A 22,416-nucleotide genomic window follows, 5' to 3' on the forward strand; every position below is an offset into this window, starting at 1 on the left:
AGAACTTTAATACCTGCATAAGACAAATATTTCATGTCAAGCTCACATTCCATTTCTAAAAAGAGTTTCTCATTTTCTCTAACTTGCATCCACCAATTGAGCAATTATGCAATATGTGGGTGTACCTTGCAGTCGTTTTAGTCGTTTTCTTAACATCTGCATTCTGTGTTAAATTCTAGCTGTACAAGATGTCTGATAATTTTTCTTTATCTTGAACCTTCAAAGTGGTAGGTTTACCAGAGGCAAAATCACACATCAGAGAATATGAGTCATATAATAAAGAAACGACTCTTCCCCTTCTCCCCCTTCCACCCTGAAGCTATAATAACCTAAAGACACTCTCTTGTAAATGCCTTCTCTGGTAATATTGATAGCATGTACAACTCACAATCATTTAGCCAATGAATGAAGATTTTTTTTAAGTCCTTACTGCATCCATAACAAATTGCTTTCAGTATCATTTTAAGGCAAATTAAAAATTGTGCTACTGCAAAAATAAAATTCAGAATGTCTGTGCACTTGCTTTCATATAAAGCATAAAATATGAAACATTCTATGCATGTTCCTATAAATAATAACATAAAAAGATAAAAATAATTTAACATAAGATGCCTATGCAAGTTAATCTGAAAAGTATCTCTCATTTGTCTACAAAAGAGTAGCTTCCATACAGAAATCCTTAATTTTCAAATGATTCCATATCAAAAGAAGGCAACATTTACATACAAGCAAATCACTGCTCATGCCAACTACAGTACACGAGGAAGCAAACCAGCACCTTACTTGACCACTGCTTATGCGAGCTTCCACTCTGAAGTGCAGTCAATTTGGGAAACAACACTGAGGCCACTCCAGCCTTTTATTTCCTTTTATATCCTTTTCTGTAGGTAGACAGTAACTCCTCAGGCTAACATCCTGCATCTAATTCCATGTAGGAAATCAGCTTTCAACAAAGTCTTATTTGATTTGTCAATATGTATGATTGCATCAGAAAATTTGCAGAGAACTAAATGCAGAAACAGCAGCATTTACAAACAGCAGCAAATAAATCCATAACAACAAAACCCTGCACCACTAAAACAGGTGCAACCACCACAGTCTTGTAAGAAAGTTAACCAGAGGTGATGCTGGCATAAGGTCTTCCCATGACCATCTTCCAAAAAGTAAAAAAACCCCAATGTTTCAGTAAATCAAAGTGAAGCAACATGTTCCCCCTTGAAGCAGAATAAATGAGTGGTTTGTATTCTTACCTGTGTATAGTCAAAGTCAGAAAGAGGAGCTATACTCTTGATGTAGTCCATTCGAAATTGGTTTTCTGGGTTGGCCAATGGAACTGGGGGTATTAAAGTGCTCATTGCTGAAACTATAGTCTAGAATTGGATAAAACAAAAAAACAAACACATTAATCTGGATAAACGCGGGATACAGGATCAATAGAAGATAATCCAATCTGATCAGCAAAATGGGATTTCTCTCATCACAATCTTGGAGAGCACAATCCTTCTCATTCCAGCAAAACCAAGCATTTAAGAACAGTATAAAGTGTGTTCTTACCACAATCGCATCTTTAACATTTTTCCGAATATCCAGTATTTTCTGTTTCTTTTCTCTGCATTAAAACAGAAATATTAACACTTTGATTTTTTCTTCCAAAGCAGTTCAGTCAATTGCATTTAATTTTTTTCACTGATCGCTTGTTTATCTGCTCTTCAATCATTAAAACAGAAAAAAAAAAGCAAGAAAAATATATTTTCCCCTTATCCCTTTTCTCGCACAATATGAAGAGCAATGCACATTCATCCCTGATACATTTTTTTTTAAATCAGACAATCATGGACACATCTGCAAAGCCTCCCCTGATGGAACTGGAAGTCATTCTGTCATTTCTACAACGTGCTGTAAACATGCTTGAAATTAACAACACGTAGTTGAAGGCAAACAGATATCTAAAATTAATGCTGTGGATTAATAATGATTTCTGGCAAAGAGTTCTTCAGAGAGAAAATGATGTAGCCTCACAAAACAGGATGATTTCTAACAAATATGCAAAATTAGTTTCAGTTTTACGCTAACCCCAACACCGGAAAAACAGCACACACTGTCATCCTGAATATGACTTGACATGTATTTTTATATTACAGACAGATGCAATATTTGGTTATTTGCTTCTATGTAAAAAGTAGTCGCCATGTTGTTGCTACACAGGGGCCTGTCAAGCGCTGCAGTAGCAACAGTGTAAAATACAGTAAAGGGGCCAGAAGGAGAAAATGCAAACATACAATAGCAACAATTTCCTTATTCTCACTCGCCTCCCTCCCTCCAAACGCAGTGTCAAGCCATCAAAACACAGGGGATGAGAGGAGAAATTTCCTAGCCTACTGTGTGTTAACCTGTTTCCAACATTTAAGGAAAAATAAGTCACAAAGTGTCAATAATTCTTACTCTGAATTAAATCCATTGACATGTAGGATTCGCATTTGTTTCACAATAGTGCTTTTTCCTGACTCACCAGCCCCTAAAAGAGAAAGAAGGGAGAACATTGTGATATACGGTTCAGGCTGGGGGGGGGTTGGAGTGTTTTTTGTGGTTTTTTTTGGACGCGACAGCATCTCCCACCTCGGCAGCATTTCTGTACGTGTGCATCCATGTGGCTCAGGCGCTGAGCTCGATCTGTGGACGCCTCGCTCACTGCTCAATACAACAGCCTACGTTTTCTATACCTAAGGCGCACGCCGCATCTCCCCTCTCCGCATCTCCCCTCTCCGCTCGCCCTGCCGCCCCGGCGGGCTGGGGCAGATGCCCCCTCCTCTCCCCGTCCCCCACCTCTGCCCCTTCCTTCTTACCCAGGAGCAGCAAGCGGTGTGTCGCTTTATAAGCCAGCCTCTCTTTCTGCAACTGCTTCTCTATTTTTTTGTTGGCTTCTCGCTGCGCTTTCTCATCGATACGCTGATCCTCCGTTTTGCTGTTGCCCAAACACCCCATAGCCGCTGCTTAGGGTGGATGTCAAATCGCTGCCTTCACAGATTTAGTATTTACAAGGGGGAGAGGGGCGGGGGGGGGGGGGAGGGAGGCAGAAGACAAGTCTTTATATCCGTGTGTGTCCCTGCGACGGTCTCTCTCCTCTTCTTCCCCCCCGGCTCGCTCACATAAAATGGTCTCTGGCCGCTTTCCGATCGCAGCGGAGTTCGCTGGTTCGCTCCCCACCAGAGATGCGGCGAGCAGGCGGCAGAGGTGTCCCTGCCCCGGCGGGGAGGGGGTGGGGGGAGAAATCTGTGCAAAAATCCCTAACATGCAACGAGAGGGAGAGAAAAGGGCTCCTCCTGGAAACCAGCCGGGTGCCGCTCTCCGCTCTCCCTCCCCACAGCGCACACAATCCCTATATTTCTCTGTAAAGGTCTATTTTTGTCTTCCTAACTCAGCACTGCCTCTTTCTGCGAGACCAGGAAACAGCCCCGCTACCAGCCCTACGCGCAGGGAAGCCGAAGGAGAAAGGTAAAAGCCGGACGGATCTACCTGGATCTTGCGGGGCCGGGGCCGGGCGGCTCCGCGGGGCCCGCGCCCCCCGCCCCGGGCCGCCCCCGCCGCCCCTCAGGGCCGCCGCGGCCCCCGCGCCCCGCCAGCGCTGCCGCCGCGAAAACCTGGATCTGGCATCGCCTCCGCGGGACCTGCGGCCTCTGGGCCCCCCGCCCGCGGCCTGGAGGAGGGGAAGGGGCTGCGGGGCGCTGCGCCCGCGGAGCCGGGGGGCCTTTCCCCGATCTTTCCCCGCGTTCCTCGGCGGTGCTGGAAGAGCCCGGCCGCTACCAGAGCAAGGGCTGGCACTCCTGGGTCTGAAATCCCAGGCTGGCATGGCCCAGGTGGTGGCTGCCATCGTGACTGACCTGGGGGAGCAGCGCCGGGAGCCTGCCCGTGCCAGCGGGGTGGGGTCTGCGGGGGGGCTGCCCGCGTGTACCCCGACATACAGGCACAAACACCCCGCCTCGCCTTCTTAACAAACAAAATGTCCCTGTCCACAACTTGTCACAGCACCACACGGGCCGTTTTTTTCCATTGAATATTCCAAACTGTATCAGCTGAACCAGAAAATGAAGCTGTCCAAACAGCTCATGATAATGTTTAATCTGAACGTGATAACATGCATGCTAATATCACCACAACAACAAATCTCAAAAAGAAACCGTATCCTTGTTCCTTCATTTACCTCCATTTTAGGTCCTAAAATGAAACTTCGAGCTAGACAACCTTATAATTGTTCCTTCTTGCTGCAAATCTCTTGCCTTGTTAACTGGCATCTCAGTGCAAAAGCAGCTGTAAAGCACCTGGCTCCTCCTGAACTTCCACTGTGTAGAAACCACCTGCACAACTCAAACGTGATCCCTGATACACTGAGGCACAAGAGCACTAGAAAAAGGATAGGCATGACTCTGAAATCCTGACATACTTTGAGCTTTTATCTCCAAATATTATTATTTCCCCATACTTCCAAAGATGGATTACTTAAAAATTAGTATTTTGATAGCTACATATGTGTGCAAAATCCTGGTCTCAACTGAAAACAGAGAGATTGCCATCAACTTCAATCAAACAAAACAGCATTTTAATCTAAAAAGTCTTGAGATGCACATGGTGGCAAAAAAGAAACTGGGTTTTAGAAGCAGACGGATTTAGTTTAGGTTTTTTTTTTCAGTGGTTCTCTTTTAATGGTTGGAAGTGCTGAAAGTGGTACTGAGCACACACCAGAAGAAGGTGAAAAGGGCAGGACCCAGAAAAGAAACAGGTACAGCTCCACCTGTGGTTGGGTACCTGGAGTTTTCAGGAGATTATGGAATTTGAGTGCCAGATATGTGGTTTTATGGTACTCCTTGATCTAGGCTCTGGAAGCTGTTTTTATCTTCCTTCTTACATAGGTGGGGGAAGTGGCGGTGGGGAGGAAGGCAACACAAATAAAAATTGACAGGATCTGCTAGTCTGAAATATGCATTTTTTAAGCATTACTGAGTTGCATTTTTTAGGACAGACTGTTTTTTTCCTATTGATATTTTTCTGCCTGAAGAGGCAAAAAGCACCTGAGATACAGATAGGTTTAGAAGCCCAATTCAGGATGACTGCTGTTTTTGGAGGCTGTCAGACACAGGATATATGATGAACAGCTTTTGTGAAGAGCAGTCATGTTTGCTCCCTGGCACAGCACTGTGAGGGCTCAAAACTGAACTGTCTTGGTTAGAAATCACTCACTGGGTCTGAATTTTCATAGTTCTTCAGTGTCAGAAGCCATAATTTATGATGCACAAGATTTGTGTAGCCATATTTATTTCCTATGTAAATACCTCAGTTTGAGACCTAGGTCCCGAATCTGGCTAGTGTCAATCAGAACTAGGAGCTAAATCTGCCTTGTTTCTTCCCCTTCTCTCCTCAGCAGTTTTCTTCCTGCACGTACTAACATTGAGATTTTTGGTGCAGATTTGTTCCCAGCTTTAAAACGGCTCAGTGCCAATAAATAGAATTTGACAGGATCCTGGTATATCCTGCTTTTACCTTTCTCCAAAAGAGGGAAAGTGTTTCTCATTTCCTTTCTCCCTCTCGAAAAACCCCATGACCCCTTTGGGTCTCTTCCTCCTGAGAAAAGATCACACAGTTCAAGAATGACACGCGCAAGCAACCTGTGCCCAGAAAGAACTTTTGGCTGTAATTATATTCCAAACCCTCCTTTTGCTTTTTCCAAACGCAGCACTTATCCTGACATAATCGAACTACAAAATCCTAGAAGCAATAATAAACACAAGAGAAATTTTCTCCCCCTTGGGACACAGTTTTTTTTTTTTTTCTGGAGAGAAATCACAGCTATCACATGAATATGTCTCCTCTGCACACAGATAAATCTAAAACTCTATAAAAGGTTTCAGCAGTGCTGCTTCACCAACCCAGCTTCTAGTACAAATTGTACACGGGAATAAAAACAAAATCCCAGACAAAGGAAAAGAGACCCTTCCTCCTCTTCCCCTCTTTTCCCAGGCAACCAATGTGGGATCCTCCTCGAGTTCCTAGTCCTCCTGAAAATGAGGTATTTCATGTTGCCTCTGCTCCTTCAGATCAGGCAACATATGTATACATACATACATATATTTATATATGCACATATATATAAATATAAATACACACTGAGTGGGTAAGTGTGTGCAAAAATGAGATTCATTTTCTACTTCATGCTCAAGCTTGGTGCTGTCCCATCGTGAAACCAGGCCATACATCATAAGCCCTCGTGGAGGGAAACCGGAGACACCCTTATTTCCTGTTTTCCTTTGTGAGTTCCCACCTCAGGTTGCACTGTTTGTGAGCCTCAGGCTGAATGTTGAGGAGCCCAAGTCACTTGTGTGAGGCCATGTTTGCATTCTTGTATGGAAGAGGACTGACAGACTAGCTGAAGCCAAGTTCAAGCAAACAGCCACACTGGGTGGCCACTCCTGCCACAAAGTCAGTCTTGTTTCTCATGCCTATTCTGTTTGCGGTAAGGAGGGACAAAAACCCAGTGAGAATTAACAGGGAGCTCCTACAGATGCAGCTCGAGAGACCTGGTTGTTCCTTGCCCCTCCAGTCCAGAGCAGGACTGATGCAGAGCTTTTTCTTGCAAAAATGACATAGAGGTGGAGAAAGTTTCTCTGCAGAAACCCTGCACACCCTTTGCAGACCATCTTCCCTTTACCCAGCCTCTACTGGGGCTTTGGTTCCGTTTCTCAAAAAAAGAGCAAATGGAAAGACGGAGGTAATGAAAAGCATAGGGGGGATCTAAGCAACTGGTAAAGAGATTCTTCCTGCTTGACACTCTTCCTGCCTCAGGGTCTCTAAACTCTCTGCTGACACCATCCCCAAGTATGGGCACTGCACTAGGTGGGTAACACCATAGTGACCTGACCTGGTTCTCCTCACTGGCCTCTCTTTTTCATGTAGCCCATCACTGCGAATCAGGATATGCAACTCACCAGCACTTGTGGTTTTTACTCCACCTCATCATCAAACTAGGGTCTGAAAAGAGAAAAATAAATCGCTATTTGCATAGGTATTCAAGAAAAATAATTCTTTCTCTTTGGTAAGTTTGTCTCTCTGCAGATGTCAAATATTAACACAAAAGTACACGCTCCGTGGAAGGCTACATTTGGAGTTTTATAAGATATATGAACAAGGAACCACAAAAATTATGACTCTGTCTGTATTAAAAACACTAAGAGTCCAGAAAATACAGAGCACATACTTTGCAGAGAAGTGAATGTTATGCTAAAAAAATCTAACCTTCATCCTTTTGTTTAAACCCATGACATTAAAAAAGTCATTAAAAGAATTCTGAGAGGACCTCATCTGTTTTGAGAAGCAGGATGGGAAAGATGCCAGAGAAGGTGAGGTATGCATTTCCACAGTGACTGTGGACCTGATCCTGAATCACTTTCACATCCATGGATTAAGGGCAAATTCACTTATGCAGAAGAGGGTCAGGCAATGCTAAGGGGCACGGCCATGCTCTGAGTAGTTCCTTGGCTTCCTGACACAGTTTACTGTTCCCATTCCCATGCCATACTCCTTTACTTGGCAGCTGTCACCATGTAACTCACCTGATAAACCACCTTATCCCTTGCCTACTCCTCTCCCACAAACCACAGCCTGCCTCATTTCTGTGCAGCACAGACAATCAGCAAAAGGGAGAAAGGAGGTGAAGTGACTTTGGAGAAGACTGTGAACTAAATGTAATGGAGTCTGAAGAGAAAGAAAAGTTTTTCAGAGAAAAGCCGCAGGCACCAGCCCACAGAAATGACAGTGATAGCCTTTTGCCCCAGGAAAGCATTTGTGAAGGGAAGGATTAGCTCTAAGCAGGAGGCAGATGCTCCTGGGGAAGCCTGCATGGAAAAGCATTAGGTAAAAAGCAGATTTGCAGTATGACCGCACTAAAGAAAGAGGGCAATCCTCTTTTATTCAAGCTAGTTATTCCTTATCCAAGCTAGTTATTCCTCATCCATATCCTGCAAGAAAGCAGAGGGAACAAGGAACTTCTGCTATGGCCATCGCTATCAGCTCAGGGTTTCCCTTTAGATTCTTATTGGTAAAATAATTCCAGTGTTTATTACTTGTCTTTTATAACTAGAAATTCCTTATCTATGAAGAGAGACTCGCATGGCAACACTCCACACATGTCCACCTGTTGGTACCAGAGGCAGAAGCTGCTGATTGAAACTAACATAAATCCAGCAAGGTCCCAGTAGCATTTAAAAGACTAAGTAACCTCCTGTGGTTTAAATATTCTTACATATTACAATGAAATAACATTGTTAAAATGACGTGGATGCTTTTGCAATAAGCAAAAGGAAAACCTCATTTGATGAATTTGCAAGACTGTTACAGGATATCTTACAAGAGGCACTTTTCTGACAATATCCCAATTTATAGAGAACTTCACTTGGCTGGACGCTCCAAGGGCACTTTCCCCTCTTCTTCCCCTGCAGCCCCCCCACCTCTCCAACCAAGCAAAGTAATTCATTCCCATTTTAAGGCAGTGGGAAATTAGTTCTAATCAGATGTTTAGGAGAGTCCTCAGGATTAAATAGATTTAAATAAAGCCTGGCAAAACATGCTAATATTGCCTTAATTTATAAGAGAATTCATCAATAAATGAAGAAGTCAGCTAGAATTATAGCTGAGTTACCATGTTCAAAAAATGGGGAAAGTCTGTACAGGAGACATGTCCTGGATTCTCTGCCACATTCTGACTAACATCTTGCAGAGCGGTAACAGCAAAGCCAAATCATTTGTCTGCAGCTTATAAAGAGTTTTGTCTGCATATAAAATTTTGCATTTAATAGTAAATGCTCAGGCCGATTATCATGATTTCCCTATTTGGACAGGAATAAAAAACTGGAAAGAAAACCAACTTGTGAGACACTGAACATATGTGAGATGTGCCTTAACCACACCTTTAACTTTGAGGCACACGCCTGAGCAAAACACAGTCACAGCATGCCTGCCTCCACCCCTAGTCATTAGACAACATTCTGCCGAGCTAGACTGTCTCTACATTCACCTGCCTTTACATAAATGTAGAGATACTTTTTAGTTTCTTCATTAGTGTTTTAACTCCTCCACTTGAGAAATTAAGCTTTAGCTATCCCAGTAAATGATTGATTTTCAAAAAAAAAAAAAAAAAAGAAGAAGAACGTCTTTACATAGTTAAGTTACTGGCATTCAAACTCGAAGTTATGCTCTAATTCTTATGTGTGCCTGCATGGTCAATGGTATCCCTTAACAGAAAATTCTTACAAATAAGGAAGATCCACTTCAACATGAATCAAGGAATTCTGTAACCGCTTCCTAGCCCTGTTTAAAGATCCCAACATGTAACTACACAAGAGCAATCAGGAAAAATTGGCTTCTGGAAATAATGTTGCCAATATGTGGGTAGCCTCATGCACTCACACCCTGATTTATATCAACAATATTTAGCACAGAAACACAGCTTTTGCTTGATTGCATGACTATACAATCCAGATAAAATATCAAAACTGACTGAATAAACAACAACACAGTATTTTTCTCCTCATCCATCTACTTTTTGAACCTATACATCTGCTTGTAACAAATACCTATCGAGCAATGGTCCGCTTGGCCTTTTGTGACATAGATCTTAAGTTTCCTATAGGTATTTCTGTGGTATATTTCTACAAAGCTTTGATAACTTTGGATTAAACAGCTCTCACGTGTTTGCTCATAATTGAAGAGCCATAGCTTGTTGACCCACGTGGTCCTTTCCAAAACCAGGTTTATGTTGCAATGTTGTAAACTTCCACGCTTTTATGACATGAATTTATTTATTTCTCTGGACAGATAAAATGGTAGATATGAAGACATAGCAGATACATTACTTATATAGATGACTATTCCATCTGCATATCTGTGTGGGAGAGGGGAAAAACAATTGTAAATACATGTGATACTTTTCTGGAAAGTAAGTCTACTTTTTTCTCTTTTTTTCATCTGCTTTCTTATTTACTTTATTCCCTGCTAGTCTCAAAATTACAATGAGTTAAGGAAATTCAAACTCATATGATTTTACTGATCTTATTTTTAATAAAATCAAAAGTTTTTTCCAGCACCTATTTGTATAACATGAATTAGGTTTTTTTGAGCAAATATTTCTCACAGGATCATTTCACTTGGGATGAAAGGTGATAAAAGCATTGGTGTGTGCATGAAGAAGGGGGAAAGGTTTAGCAGTCCACAGAACTTGCAGACATTTCGGAACGAGCTATTTAATAATAAGTTAGGAGGAATCTGTATTTTCTCATATACTTTGGGAAAGAAAAAGGTTATTTTCAAAATAAAAATGGATAATGTGAAAAAACTTCCTAAAATATGGCAACATTTCCTCTGGGTTTAAAGTTCCAGCGTGATCAACAATGGTGTCACGTTTCCGTACAATCTCCAAAATTACAGGCACATTTGTTTTGGGCTTGGTTTTGGTGGTTTTTGGGGTGTTTTTTTGTGTTTGTGTTTCGTGGAGGTTTCTTTTTGTTGTTGTTGGTTTTTTTTAAGGGGAACCATTATAGCTTAATGCCTTGCAACTGCCTTAAAATTTTAAATCTTAGTGTCCAAATGATGCAGTGCAATGCTGTGCAGAACTATCACACCAGTGTCTGAAGTTAGCAATAGTACAAGTGCAAAAGGGCTCTAATCCAGCAATCTCAGCTAATGCAGCTGCTCAGACACTGCACTATATGTTTTAAAATGCTGAAAGGGTTTTAAAAAGCTTATAGCTGATTGGAATATCTAACAACTTAAAACAACACTTACCTAGCCAACCCATTTGCCTACCAATCCTAAAACATTTAGAGGCCTCTAAACCTACCTATATGCAAACTCTTCCTGCTCAGAATCAGCTATAGCAATCTGCCACCCACATCACTAAACACAATGACAAGATTATGCTTCCATGTCTTTGCAGCCTATTCTTCACAATATGCAAATCTTCAGGAATTGCATTTCTCATTCTGATGCAACAGCACAAAAGCTATTGTCGTAAGAAATGGTTTAACCTGTCAACAACACTGTCACCACAGTTACTACCACTAATGAAGATATGATCATAACCTGCCACTTAAAGATCATTAAATACATTATGACTGTTGTATTCTTTTACATATTCTTTTACATGGACACTGATTGAGAACACTTGATTTAAATAAAATCATCCATAATAAATTTTCATTGACAAATCTGTTCTTAACCTTTAGAGAGCTTAGGGTGCTGCCTGTTCATGTAGGAAAACCAGCTATTAACACACAAACCCTGCAGACATTTATCAGAAACACAAACCAGTGTAACACTGTATACAAAGAAGAGAGCTTGGAAGAAGCACACAGGGATGCTCTGTCTCAACATGTAAATGACTTACATTAAGCTAGGTTAAAACTCCACAGTACCATTCAAATGTTTGTGGTCCATGCAACAATTTATAGTGTGTTTAGGAATGAACAGCTGTACATTCAGAAAGATTCAAGGATTACATCTGCAAGAGGCACACAGTGGATGACAGAAGTTTATTCTATGTCATTTATTTTTAAATAGTTTTATCGAGGCTGCAAAAACTAATTATGAAATTAGTTTCATAATTATGAAACTAATAAATATAAATATGAAATTTGGGCAAATGCCCAAATTTGAGTTGCTTATGCATCTCAGATGCAGCTCTTCTGCATGTGTATACCATCACAGACTCCTCCCCTTTGAAAGCTTAATTTCTGGATAGATTTTATCTGAGAATGACCATGAGTTGTCAGACTGACCATGAAAACAAAACAAAGCCAAAAAATGAACCACCGCCCCCACAACCCACCCCAAATTGGAGCCCCAGAACATATCAAATAAGGTATTCCTCATACAAAGAAAAGTATTCCTGTTATACTCACAGGAATTTGTGGAAAACAGGATTGACACTCGGTCACCTCCATTCAAGAGAAATGAACACAATCTGGCAGAGATACAGAGAAGAGGGATGAAGAAGGTAAGACTGGAAGGCTGGTATCAGAGAAGGAGACTAGGAGGAGCAGGATTTATCAGACCAGGGATCCCTGTGATTGCCTGCAATGACCAGGTAAAGCACATACTACACCTTGTCATCCTGGGCCACAGGGGCTGCAGGTTTCTACTACAGCAAGAACGCTGCAAAGGGCTGTTGGGGACAGTGTTGTATTCAGAACTTCAGGTGAGGGCCATTGGTTTTCCCTGACAGAAATCAAAGTAGAAGAGACCTCTCCCATGACTAGATAAAAGTATTTAATATATTACCATCTGAACTGTTTCACCTAATCTAATAATTGTCTTGAGATGCAGCGAGCCATGTGCAAATGAGACATGAAAGAAATCAAGAGTTTTGAGCCACCAGAACAGCCTGGCTCTGGTAAGAGCACGACTGCAGAAATCAACAGCAATAGCCAGACTGGTCCAGCTGAGAGAGCAGCGCAACTGTCCAAGGGGAGAGAGGGGACCTGGGGATTCAGAGGTCCCTTTCATCATGCTTCCACCTCATCATGGTGAGCTGCTGTTTCTACCATGGAAGTCCCATCCAGCAGAGGGAAAGGCAGCAGAAGATGGCAGACGTCCACACACACCTTTCGGAGCCTGTTCCTTCTATTGTGTCAGCAAACAATAGCCTCCCCACTAATCTGTCAATCTCCTCAGGCTCCCTTCATGCCTTTACCATACTGCTTTCCCAGCCCAAGTTACCTTCTCTGCTATTTACAGCTCTCTGAATGGTTAGATTATTTCTCTCTACGCACCACAAGAAGGTAAGTAGAAAAGAGAAAAAGATGTTACTGAGTCAAGTGCCTAAATTTTCAAGTCTAGCTTGGTTACTTTCCATATGTTATCTCTAAAATTTTATGTGATTTATAGCATGAGCCAATGGCTGACTTCTGTTAACTGCACAGAGCACACAGCCAAAGATTAACAAAAAAATGGTGCTGTGGTAAAATACTTCAAGTACTGCCAAATTCTGTGTTTCCCTTCCTGTGGACTCTTATTAATCTCAATTCCCTATGGAAACCTGAATTAGTGTTAGTATACAATGTACATTACGTAATGTTGGAGTTTACATTTATGGCATGTCGTTGCCAGGAACTTCTTGAACATGTGTGGGGCCATGAGCAACCTGGTCTAGTGGAAAGTGTCCCTGCCCATGGCTAGGGGGTTGGAACTAGATGGTCTTTAAGGTCCCTTCAAACCTAAACCATTCTATGATTCTATGATTCTTCTCGGTGTCTTTTTGAAAAATACTGAATGGATAGACTGCACTTCAAAAATTCAAAATATTGACAGACATAAAAATACAAATGCTACATAACTATTAAAGGATTTTTAAAAAATTATAATATCAAATTTTATGAACTAAATCTAGCAGATTACTGTTAGACTTGTTGAAATCATGATGGTAACTTAAGAAGTCATTCTTTATACCGAGCAATACTCTGGAAGTATTTGGATTACTTATAAACTAAGCAAAGCAATGCTTTATTATTGTTATACAATACCAAAATAATGTAAATTTTTTTTTTTACAGCTTTCTCTATTTCAAATGTACGCTCTGGTGTTTTTTAATTTAAAATTTGTTATTTACCTGGTACATGAAAACCTTGATTTAAGGGTTAAAACTGTACACATTATGCAAAACTCTATCATCAATAACAATTTTAAGCAACTGCAGCGAAAGACTGAATCTTATAATAAGTCAAAAGTGGGGTGCAATGCATCTCATTCTAACATGGATGTTTAATATCTAATTACAAAAATTATTAGATTATTATCTAATCAATTCCTCCCTTGAAATGTCTATTTCGCTTCACAGATTATAAATGGATTCAAGGTGAGTTCATCTAGAGATCTAATAATCAGTGCCCAAAAATCACTGTGAAATGGAAGTAAAGGTTACTGGCAGGAAATACAGCTGAGGAACTGCATTGCATGGCAGGAAGCCAAAATTAGCGTATTCTCAGTGATGTGTTAATAACTTGGAAAGTAAAGGTGCAGAGCTGGTGACCAGTCAAACTTGCTGGTCACCAGTAAATGAGCTTTTGCGTGCAGTTTAGCAGCTCTGCTGATGGTTCATCGTTTTTAGTGGTATTTATGAACCCACCTTTTTTCTTAAGAAGTTAATGCTAATATATTTTAATGCTTTTCTTCACTCAAAAGGCATAGTTCTTTCAATACAGTGCTGTTCAGTTTGGTCAATAAGCCATCCAATGACCTCAGGCAATGAGAAAATCCATATAGGCAAGCAATTCACATCCTCACATCTCATGAAAGCAACCCCAACTTTAGCGATGCTAAAGGTGGAAGAATGAAAATGCTTCAGCTGTAAACTACTCTGTATGTATTCACTACAGGGATTGTGATAATACATTATTTTTTTTTAAAAAGCTGGCATTTTGGCTTTTTAAATTCCTCCCCCTCTAAATTCTACCACAACTACAAGCTAGTAAAATTTGAATAAAATGCCTTATGTGCACTGATGCCTATACATATGAAAATTAGCATTTACCTATCAACACACTGAGGTAAGCCTGCATTTTCCTTAAAATAAAAATGAAAAGCAAGAGCTTCCCTCTTTTCCATGTAGAATTATGCAACTAAAAATCTAAGGTAATAGGTATGTTGTTGGTTTGTTACTGACAAAATATGTACACATTAAGATTTTCTGTCCTTTGGTATGAAGTTACCTCCTATGGTTCTCTTTCCTATGCTTTTAGGATTATTCTTTCTTTCCATTAACCCTTCACCTCCTCTCTCTCCCCCCAAAAAACCCCACCAAAACCAAACCTTTGCTCTGTCTGTGTGCCTGTCCCATGTCTAAGTGAATGAATGAGCTGTGTCAGTGGCATATATTCCATACAAGTTCAGAAGCAATCCCTTTGCAAGTTTAAAATTAAGAAATTAGGTTTTACTTCACCAGAAAACTAAAATGAACGCAGTTCTTTGGACTGACCTGGAAGGGTAACTCAGAGATAGGCCTTATTGTTGCTGCCCTGGGCACTGGTGGGTGCAGCAGGATGACTCATCCAGCCCAAAGTCGCAGCACTGCTTTTTAGGAGGGCAACTCAGGGATGGAGTGTAGATCTAAAAAGTGTTTTGATGATGGCAGCAGCCTGCTACTGGTTACCAGTTCTTCTGGAAGCCTAGCAGTGTTCAAGAGAATTCATTTAAAGTTAGTGTCATAATCAATCCATCAGCTTTATCATGGACTCCCCACTGCCCAAATGCTGACAGAGTATTCACCTTCACTGGTTGAATTTCTGTGAAGTCTGGTGAATGCACCAGAAATTGCCTTAGGATCCAAGGCCTGTAAAGATTGCCTGAATCACACTTCAGACATTTTTTCTCCAAATGACCAAACCTTTCATCAAAATGCAAGACAGAGACTATTCAAAATCTGTACATATTTCTATGAAGTTAACAAGATAATGCATATGCCCAAACTAAATTATTTTAGATAAACATCAGCTTGAAATTTTAAAAAGATCACTATAGAGTGCTGCAATGAAATTACAACGGACATTGTGAAATTTTAGCTATCATTCTGCAGCTCTATCTCCCATTTTGTTTTGCATTTTTGTTACTTTTATTTTTGAGCTCTTTTTCACTATTAATCCCAACTTCTATAACTTGTATTAAAGAATATTAAACCATAACAACCCACTTATAGAGCAGGCACACGTCCTCAAAAATCCTGCAAGGCAGAAGACAGACAGACCTATACCATAGAGTAGCCAAACTTATGATAACACACAAGGAACCGCTTTCAAACATGAAATTAGGATGTTAAGGTCACAGAATCTGTTAATATGTTCAAGTGATTGGAATCCACCTGCAATTACTGCAGGCTTTGTCATGCAGTTTCAGTGTGCAAAATGGACCTTACTCTTAGGTACTCCCATTCTGGGGTAAAAAGGGTGGCAGAAAAAGAAAGACCTGTATTATCTGCGTAAAAATGCCAGAAGACTTAGGTTCAAGCTACTCAAAGTCAGCATATATTTAGCAGGACTGGTTACACTGTAAAATGACAGCCCAGTGATTAGATGACCTACAGGAAGAAGCTGTTCCCTCACCGGGCTGCTCGATGGAACAGCAGCTACTTTTAATCTTTAGCTCTGATGGGTTGGACAGCCCAAATATGAACTGTTCCAGGTGTTCTGAGAGGCATGGCAGAGCTGGGCACACAGAACTGTTTTGCTTTGAGCTTGAAAAATCTGCAGCAAGTAGGATTCAGTACAATAGCCCAGAAAACCTATAGAGACACCAATGAGGGTTCATACAATTTTCCACAGCAACACAGAGAAAGTGCTGATCATACCATGCCTTGTTTCACTTCAGTCAACAGTTAGGCAAAGTCAGGCAGCTGTAGCAGACTGAATACATCCTGTCTACAATTACTCTGTAATATCACTGACATTTTTATTTAGATAGCTATCTTTAGAATAGGAAGTAAGTGCATTAAGCAATACCACCTTCCTTTTCTTTCTGCACCCTGATCTCCTTTACTTGCTTTCCAAGTCTAATTGTCAGGACTAACGTATTATTTTATGAAAGTTTACATTATCTAATTCTTATAGATGCCTTCTTTGATAAATTTATCTCTTTTCTTTTTTAAAAAATTCCCCCTCCCCAAAACCACCCCTCTGTTCTGTACTTTCTTGCTTGAGGCCTCTTCAATACCTGCTGTCCACTGTGACAATCAGTGCCAGCAGCATCAGTTTTGCAGGAAATCATATAGATGATTTTACATAGTTGTGTGAGAACTCATAACCATCGTAAAAGAACAATATAAACTTTGAAACCCCCTCCCTCCGACTTTTCATGCTCATGAGATAAGAGCTGTCAGCTCTTTTGATACAGATGATACACATTTCAGAAGATTGCACAGCATATGTAATTACATAAAGATAGGAACTAGCCCTTTGAAACCCTCCTTCCTGATTTATGGGGCATAAAAATCTCTCTCAAAAGAAGCAGTAAGTAAGACTCCTGTTTCCTGAAAAACTTCTGCTTACAGATCAGTATATGAAATTCTAAAGAGCAACCCCATTTCTCAGTGCACTTTTTAAAAGGCAGATTAGGTTTTAAATGATCCTGAACAACAGAAAAACAGACACACCCTAGCCTCAAATATACTTTCAAGAAAAACTTGATTAAAGCTGCTGAGGGAAGAAATTGGGACATTGTGAACAAAAGCAGAGGTATATAAAATGCAAGCCTGATGTTAATAGACAGAGCATGTTGTGAGGTGTCTACTGTTCCTGAAAAATCAGCTGTGCAAACATGAAAAGAAAAGCATTTTTATTTTTTCCACAAACAGAAGTATATATATGTATATATTTTAAAAAACTTTCCCCATTTTGCAGTACCTTACCAACATCTTAGAAGCAATGATAATCAGTGCATTTCTGTTCAAGTACAGAACGAGTAACCTTCAACCTAAGGCTGAAGGCCAGGTGACTAACCATAGAGACATATCTACATTGTTATTTTTAAAATACACTTTGTTTCATATATTTCATTACAAATTTTTAGATTCCAAGTGTGTAACAGGGAAATAAATTAAACATAAGAAACATGACTTATGGTGATGATCTCAGACTTAGAGCATAGGAGGGGCTTGGCTGTGGAACAAACAACTTCTGGAGATGTTCCAGGACAACAAACTCCCTTTTTTTCAATTAGATGATCTAACAGACCCCGTGATGATCCAGCACAACAAACAAATTGTCTGAGGACATGCCAAATAGTAAAAACAGTAAAACATGATTTTTGTCTCTTAGCTCTAGGAATTTACTCTCATTAAAAGGGGGCTCTTCTGCAAATAAAATCCAGTACTGTAATACACAGCACTGAATTCCACTCTTGCCCTAAAAAATGGAAAAAATTTGCTGCAGGATATTAAAAAGTTTAATATAGGGACTGCCCTTCATCAACACAGCAAAATGGTTAGCAGGCTTCCAAGTCAGTCACATTTCGGTTTTTAGGAAGAAGACAGTTTGAAACCAAAATCAAAACAAAACCAAACCAAACCCTAAACAAGACTTTTTAAGGACTCATCGCTGTGTAAAAATAGCTCACATGTTTTATCCTCAGCCATGAAAACACATTACAGAAACCTGAAAAAAAACGGTTTACACACACACACACACACACACACACGTGCACAAACACTTTTCCATGGTAATCAGATACATGTAGACTTTAAAACAACAAAAATATCCAGTCCAGACATAAACTAAAAGGTGAAAAGAACCCACAAGATATGTAACTCATGAAAAAAACAACAGCAGTTTAATAGTGAGAAAGCAGTGCTATGGGGGCTTTAGCTGCCTGCTTGTCTCCCAGTGTGCCCCAGTGCACAACTCATGTGTTTGGAGTGCATTTTCCCCCACTCACTTTGTCAGCTGAAAAGCTAATGAAGTCTTAACAAACAGACTTAAGTTCAAACATCATTAATTTTGCTATTAAGGTGTATCACGGAGAGGTTCTCCCACTTATATAGTTATGAAGTGCTTGGCAACAAGGACATTTATAAATCATTTCTCTAAAGAAGGAAAGACCAACCTGAATTTTATTGCAGATCACTAGCTGTGTCATTCTTTACAGTTTCAAGCCCCAGAACAGTAGCAAGAAGATGACAAATCCCCCTTAGTGCACAAAAAGCTGATGCCAAAACGGCATCAACAATTATGCTACAGGTCTGTGAAAGAGAATGTATCAATCATTCTCTTAAAAGCATTACTTATGATAAAAATTAACAGGGGCCTTCAGACCAGGGCAACATCAGGCACCTCTAAAGCTGTCTTAAAATACAGGTTTCAGTGAAGCCATACTAATATGAGTATGGTTGCTGAGTCACTGGCAAAGCACATCAAAGGGATGTCCCCTCTAAAAGCCTAGTTCAAGACACAGATAGCATCAGCCTTGAAGCCCTCCTCTCTCTTCCCCTACGTGGGAGGAAGGAGTGAACCAGAGAGGACCTGTTTCAGTCACCCCTTCTGTGCAGTTCTCTCCCTTCCTCCACAGTGAAAGGAACGCCTTATGGGTCCAAAAATATTCCCCCACCATATGTTTGGCACGCTTTGGTTACAGGACAGCAAGTAGTTATACGTTTCCTTCAGGGACCAAAAGCATATCTAGTTTGAGAGGCAAGAGTCTGTACTCTGGCCACAGAAGACACATGCCTGATCATTTGATAGGGAAGGATTATACTGCCCAAGACTCTTCCACAGACACTTCAGGACATGTGGCCTGCTCTAGCTGAAAGATGAGCATCCCCGTTCACAGCAGTGTGGCTTCTGCAGAACACATGAAAGGGGCTTCAAGCTGTAAATCATATTAAAAAAATCGGGATCTCAAGTTGCATACAATGTTTTTGTTTTCTTGTTCAATTTTCCCCTGCTTAAAAATAACTTCTTCAGTTATAACAGTAAAGCTGAATACTATGCCAAAAACTGGAGAGCAGCAAATCATTGCTCTTAGTTGCCATTAGTGCTGCCCATTGTGGGTTCTCAAATGCAAAAAAAAAGACTAGTTTCTACAACAGTTGCTCCTTAAGCTCTCTGCCTAAATGAAAGGGAAAAATAACAAATCATCAGTTAGTTTGGGGGATTTAGCCATAACCTGTAGTGCAAAGGTGGATGCCAAACACGCTATGAGGTTGAAGAATGCAATGTTGTACAGTGTGAGAATTTTAACTGATCATCTTGGAGCTGTATTTACACATTCAAGCTATTTTTACCAAGGCAAGCTTTCACAGTGAAGGCAGGAGATCACACTGTGAAGAAGACTTCAACAGTGTGCTTCAGAACCACAAGACTTCGGAGAACTTGATGCCGAACATAGTTAGTTCTGATTTAGTGTGGTCACCTTGACAAAACTGGTGGCAGCTGAAGTTCTGGTGTTAATAAGCTGAGGTATATAACCTTAAGACAATGACTTCTGTGAATATAGACCTCACCTACTAAATCTCTGTATTCTAAAACTTGTAGTAAACAGTAGTTCCCTACCTAACCATCCATTATAGCACCACAGAACTGGCAGGGGTCCCATTACCCTACTGGGTCACTATTCCAGCCATATACACGCTTCTTAAGAAGTGTACTTCCCTCATGCCCCTGCTGCTGTTTCTCCATTTCCAGTTTCTTCTGCTTTCCAGGGAAGCCCTTTAACCTCAAAGCATCCATATCTCACAAATTCATTTCCCACACAGTATATCTGTCATCAATGTTCATACCATCATGCTGCCCATCTTAAGGTTAATCTTTTATCTGTAGTATCACCTGAGTCTCCAATGATGCCAATGATTTGGGTACAGACTTCCCTTTAAGAAGATAAATACGGGTCATTTAATTGTTTTGGATTTAGTCAGGTCATTTCAAAGTCTTCTGTGACTAAAAGAGCCCAAATGCCCCAAATGAACAAAAATGGTAATTTTCTCAACCAATGTTCAGCTAACAAACAGGTAATGATCCTCTGTTCCAGGTGACTTCCTTTCAAACAACAGGACACTAAAAAGCATGAGATTGCAGAAGGGGAAAGAATTGAGGGTCAGAGATGACTTGAGGCAGCATATGAAGAAGCTCATCCAGACCTGAGGAAGACAAGTTAATATAGATATGGACTCATTAATACCCATATAGTAGAATCATAGAATCATTAAGGTTAGAAAAGACCTCCAAATCATCCAGTCCAATCTTTGACCGATCACCATCATGTCAACTAGACCATGGCACTATGGGCCATGCCCAGTCATTCCTTGAACATCTCCCTGGGCAGCCTGTTCCAATGCCTGACCACCCTTTCAGTGAAGAAATTCTTCCTGATGTCCAACCTGAACCTCCCCTGGCACAGCTTGAGCCTGTGACCTCTTGCCCTGTTCCTGATGAAGTGCAGCTCTCTTTCCCTTCTCTTTTTGAGACATAACTAGCTCACCTAGAAATTAATTTTGAATCTATATTCGCAGTACTTAGTAAATTATGCAATTCTGACTAAGATCTGAATTAGAAAAGAGGAAAGGTAAATTAGGTCATAAGGAGACAACCAACATGGCAATCAATCAAGGTTTATAATTTTTAAAAAATGAAACCATTCATCAGCCACCAAATTTTTTCTTAATCTCTGAAGAATACCTGACAACCATTGAGGTTGGAGGTGGCAGAATTTTTCCTAGATACCTCCTGATTTCATTAATATTTAATTTCAACATTCTTTTGATCCCCTCTTCCAAAATAGTCTACAAATACCATCTCTAGAATCTCTAGTACTGATATCAAAGGAAGGCTCCAAATTTTCTCTCTCAATCTATGGATGCATATGTATTGAATTTTAAACTACGGACATTTTAAGAGACATCTCTAATCTGTTTAGTGATTCTTTGTTTTAGCTCTAGCTTGCATGTTACTCAACAGCACAGGTATGAAGGCAAATATTAATATGAGGATTTAAGGCAAAATTTTAATTCCAAAAAAGCTTTGGAAGGTAAGTAGGTAACAGAGATAACTGTGAGATGGAGGAAGATTTCATGCAACACATCAAAAGGAACCAAAACTGAAGAAATACACACCTGGCCAGACCTCAGAACTGCATTAATCAGGGAAAATGTACAAGTGAGTTGCTGAACAAGCAGCAGTGTGAATACCATTGTGAAAGAGTAGCTGAAATGCCATTTGCCACACATATTAAATTTAAAATTGTTCAAGTGACGATCAGCATAGACAAAAAAGGCTGAGATCTGCCCAAACAAACCTGTGAAGAGCTGTAAAAAGCAAATGGAGTTCTTGAGAGGAGAGCTTAAAATGTGGTCACAGGTATTTTAACTGCTTTTGGACACTAAAAAGAGAAAATTTTGTACTATTAAAAAAAAAAAAAGAAATGCAAGTATACCACTACATGTCTCAAAAACAAAAACCCAAATCCTTATTTTCTGTAACTGTGCCAAAATTACAGGCTCTCCGAAAATGTAAAAATCTTCCAGCTGATTCCTCTAGCTTGGTCCCACTCCAAGTTCCTCAGCCTTTTCTTGATTTGTGTAGCCAAAATACCTTCTTTGCCTACTGTCAGATATATAAAGACATAAAACTTCCTCATAAATCCATTGTTAAAACAGATAAACAGACAAAATATTCATATCATGAGAATACTCTGTCATTTTCCCTGTGACAGTTTCAGTTACTTAGTTAACCCCCCCAATAAAACTTGTGAAAGTTCTTTGAAACATGAAGAAATTACCTGCTGATTGTCTTTGCATCACTACTCTCCAAACACGTTCAAAGAATTCTAGAAAATGAGTGAGACACTATTTCCCTTTGCAGAAACTGTGCTGCCAAGATAAGCCCTTGCCTCTTCCAGAGGAAC

General features: G+C 40.3%; 1 protein-coding gene across 4 annotated transcripts in view; it reads right to left on the reverse strand.

Moving 5' to 3' along the window:
• Positions 1-22,416, reverse strand: part of GNAL (G protein subunit alpha L) — a 186,927-nt gene that overhangs the window by 112,723 nt on the left and 51,788 nt on the right. Inside the window, exons 1-4 of one of the 4 annotated variants that reach the window (XM_051773616.1) lie at positions 3,879-4,361; positions 2,443-2,515; positions 1,555-1,609; positions 1,251-1,370 (exon numbers count right to left, since the gene is read on the reverse strand). In XM_051773616.1, coding sequence (XP_051629576.1) covers positions 1,251-1,370; positions 1,555-1,609; positions 2,443-2,515; positions 3,879-3,957 — 327 coding nt within the window. In that variant the 5' untranslated portion in view covers positions 3,958-4,361. Of the gene's footprint in view, positions 1-1,250; positions 1,371-1,554; positions 1,610-2,442; positions 2,516-2,843; positions 3,491-3,513; positions 3,556-3,878; positions 4,362-22,416 lie in introns of those variants that run through there. The other 3 variants (XM_051773622.1, XM_051773606.1, XM_051773599.1) reach the window with 3 other exon arrangements.

This window comes from Manacus candei, unplaced genomic scaffold (assembly GCF_025592945.1).
Source record: "Manacus candei isolate 608988 ecotype Guabito, Panama unplaced genomic scaffold, ASM2559294v1 h1tg000008l, whole genome shotgun sequence".
Lineage (NCBI taxonomy): Eukaryota > Metazoa > Chordata > Aves > Passeriformes > Pipridae > Manacus > Manacus candei.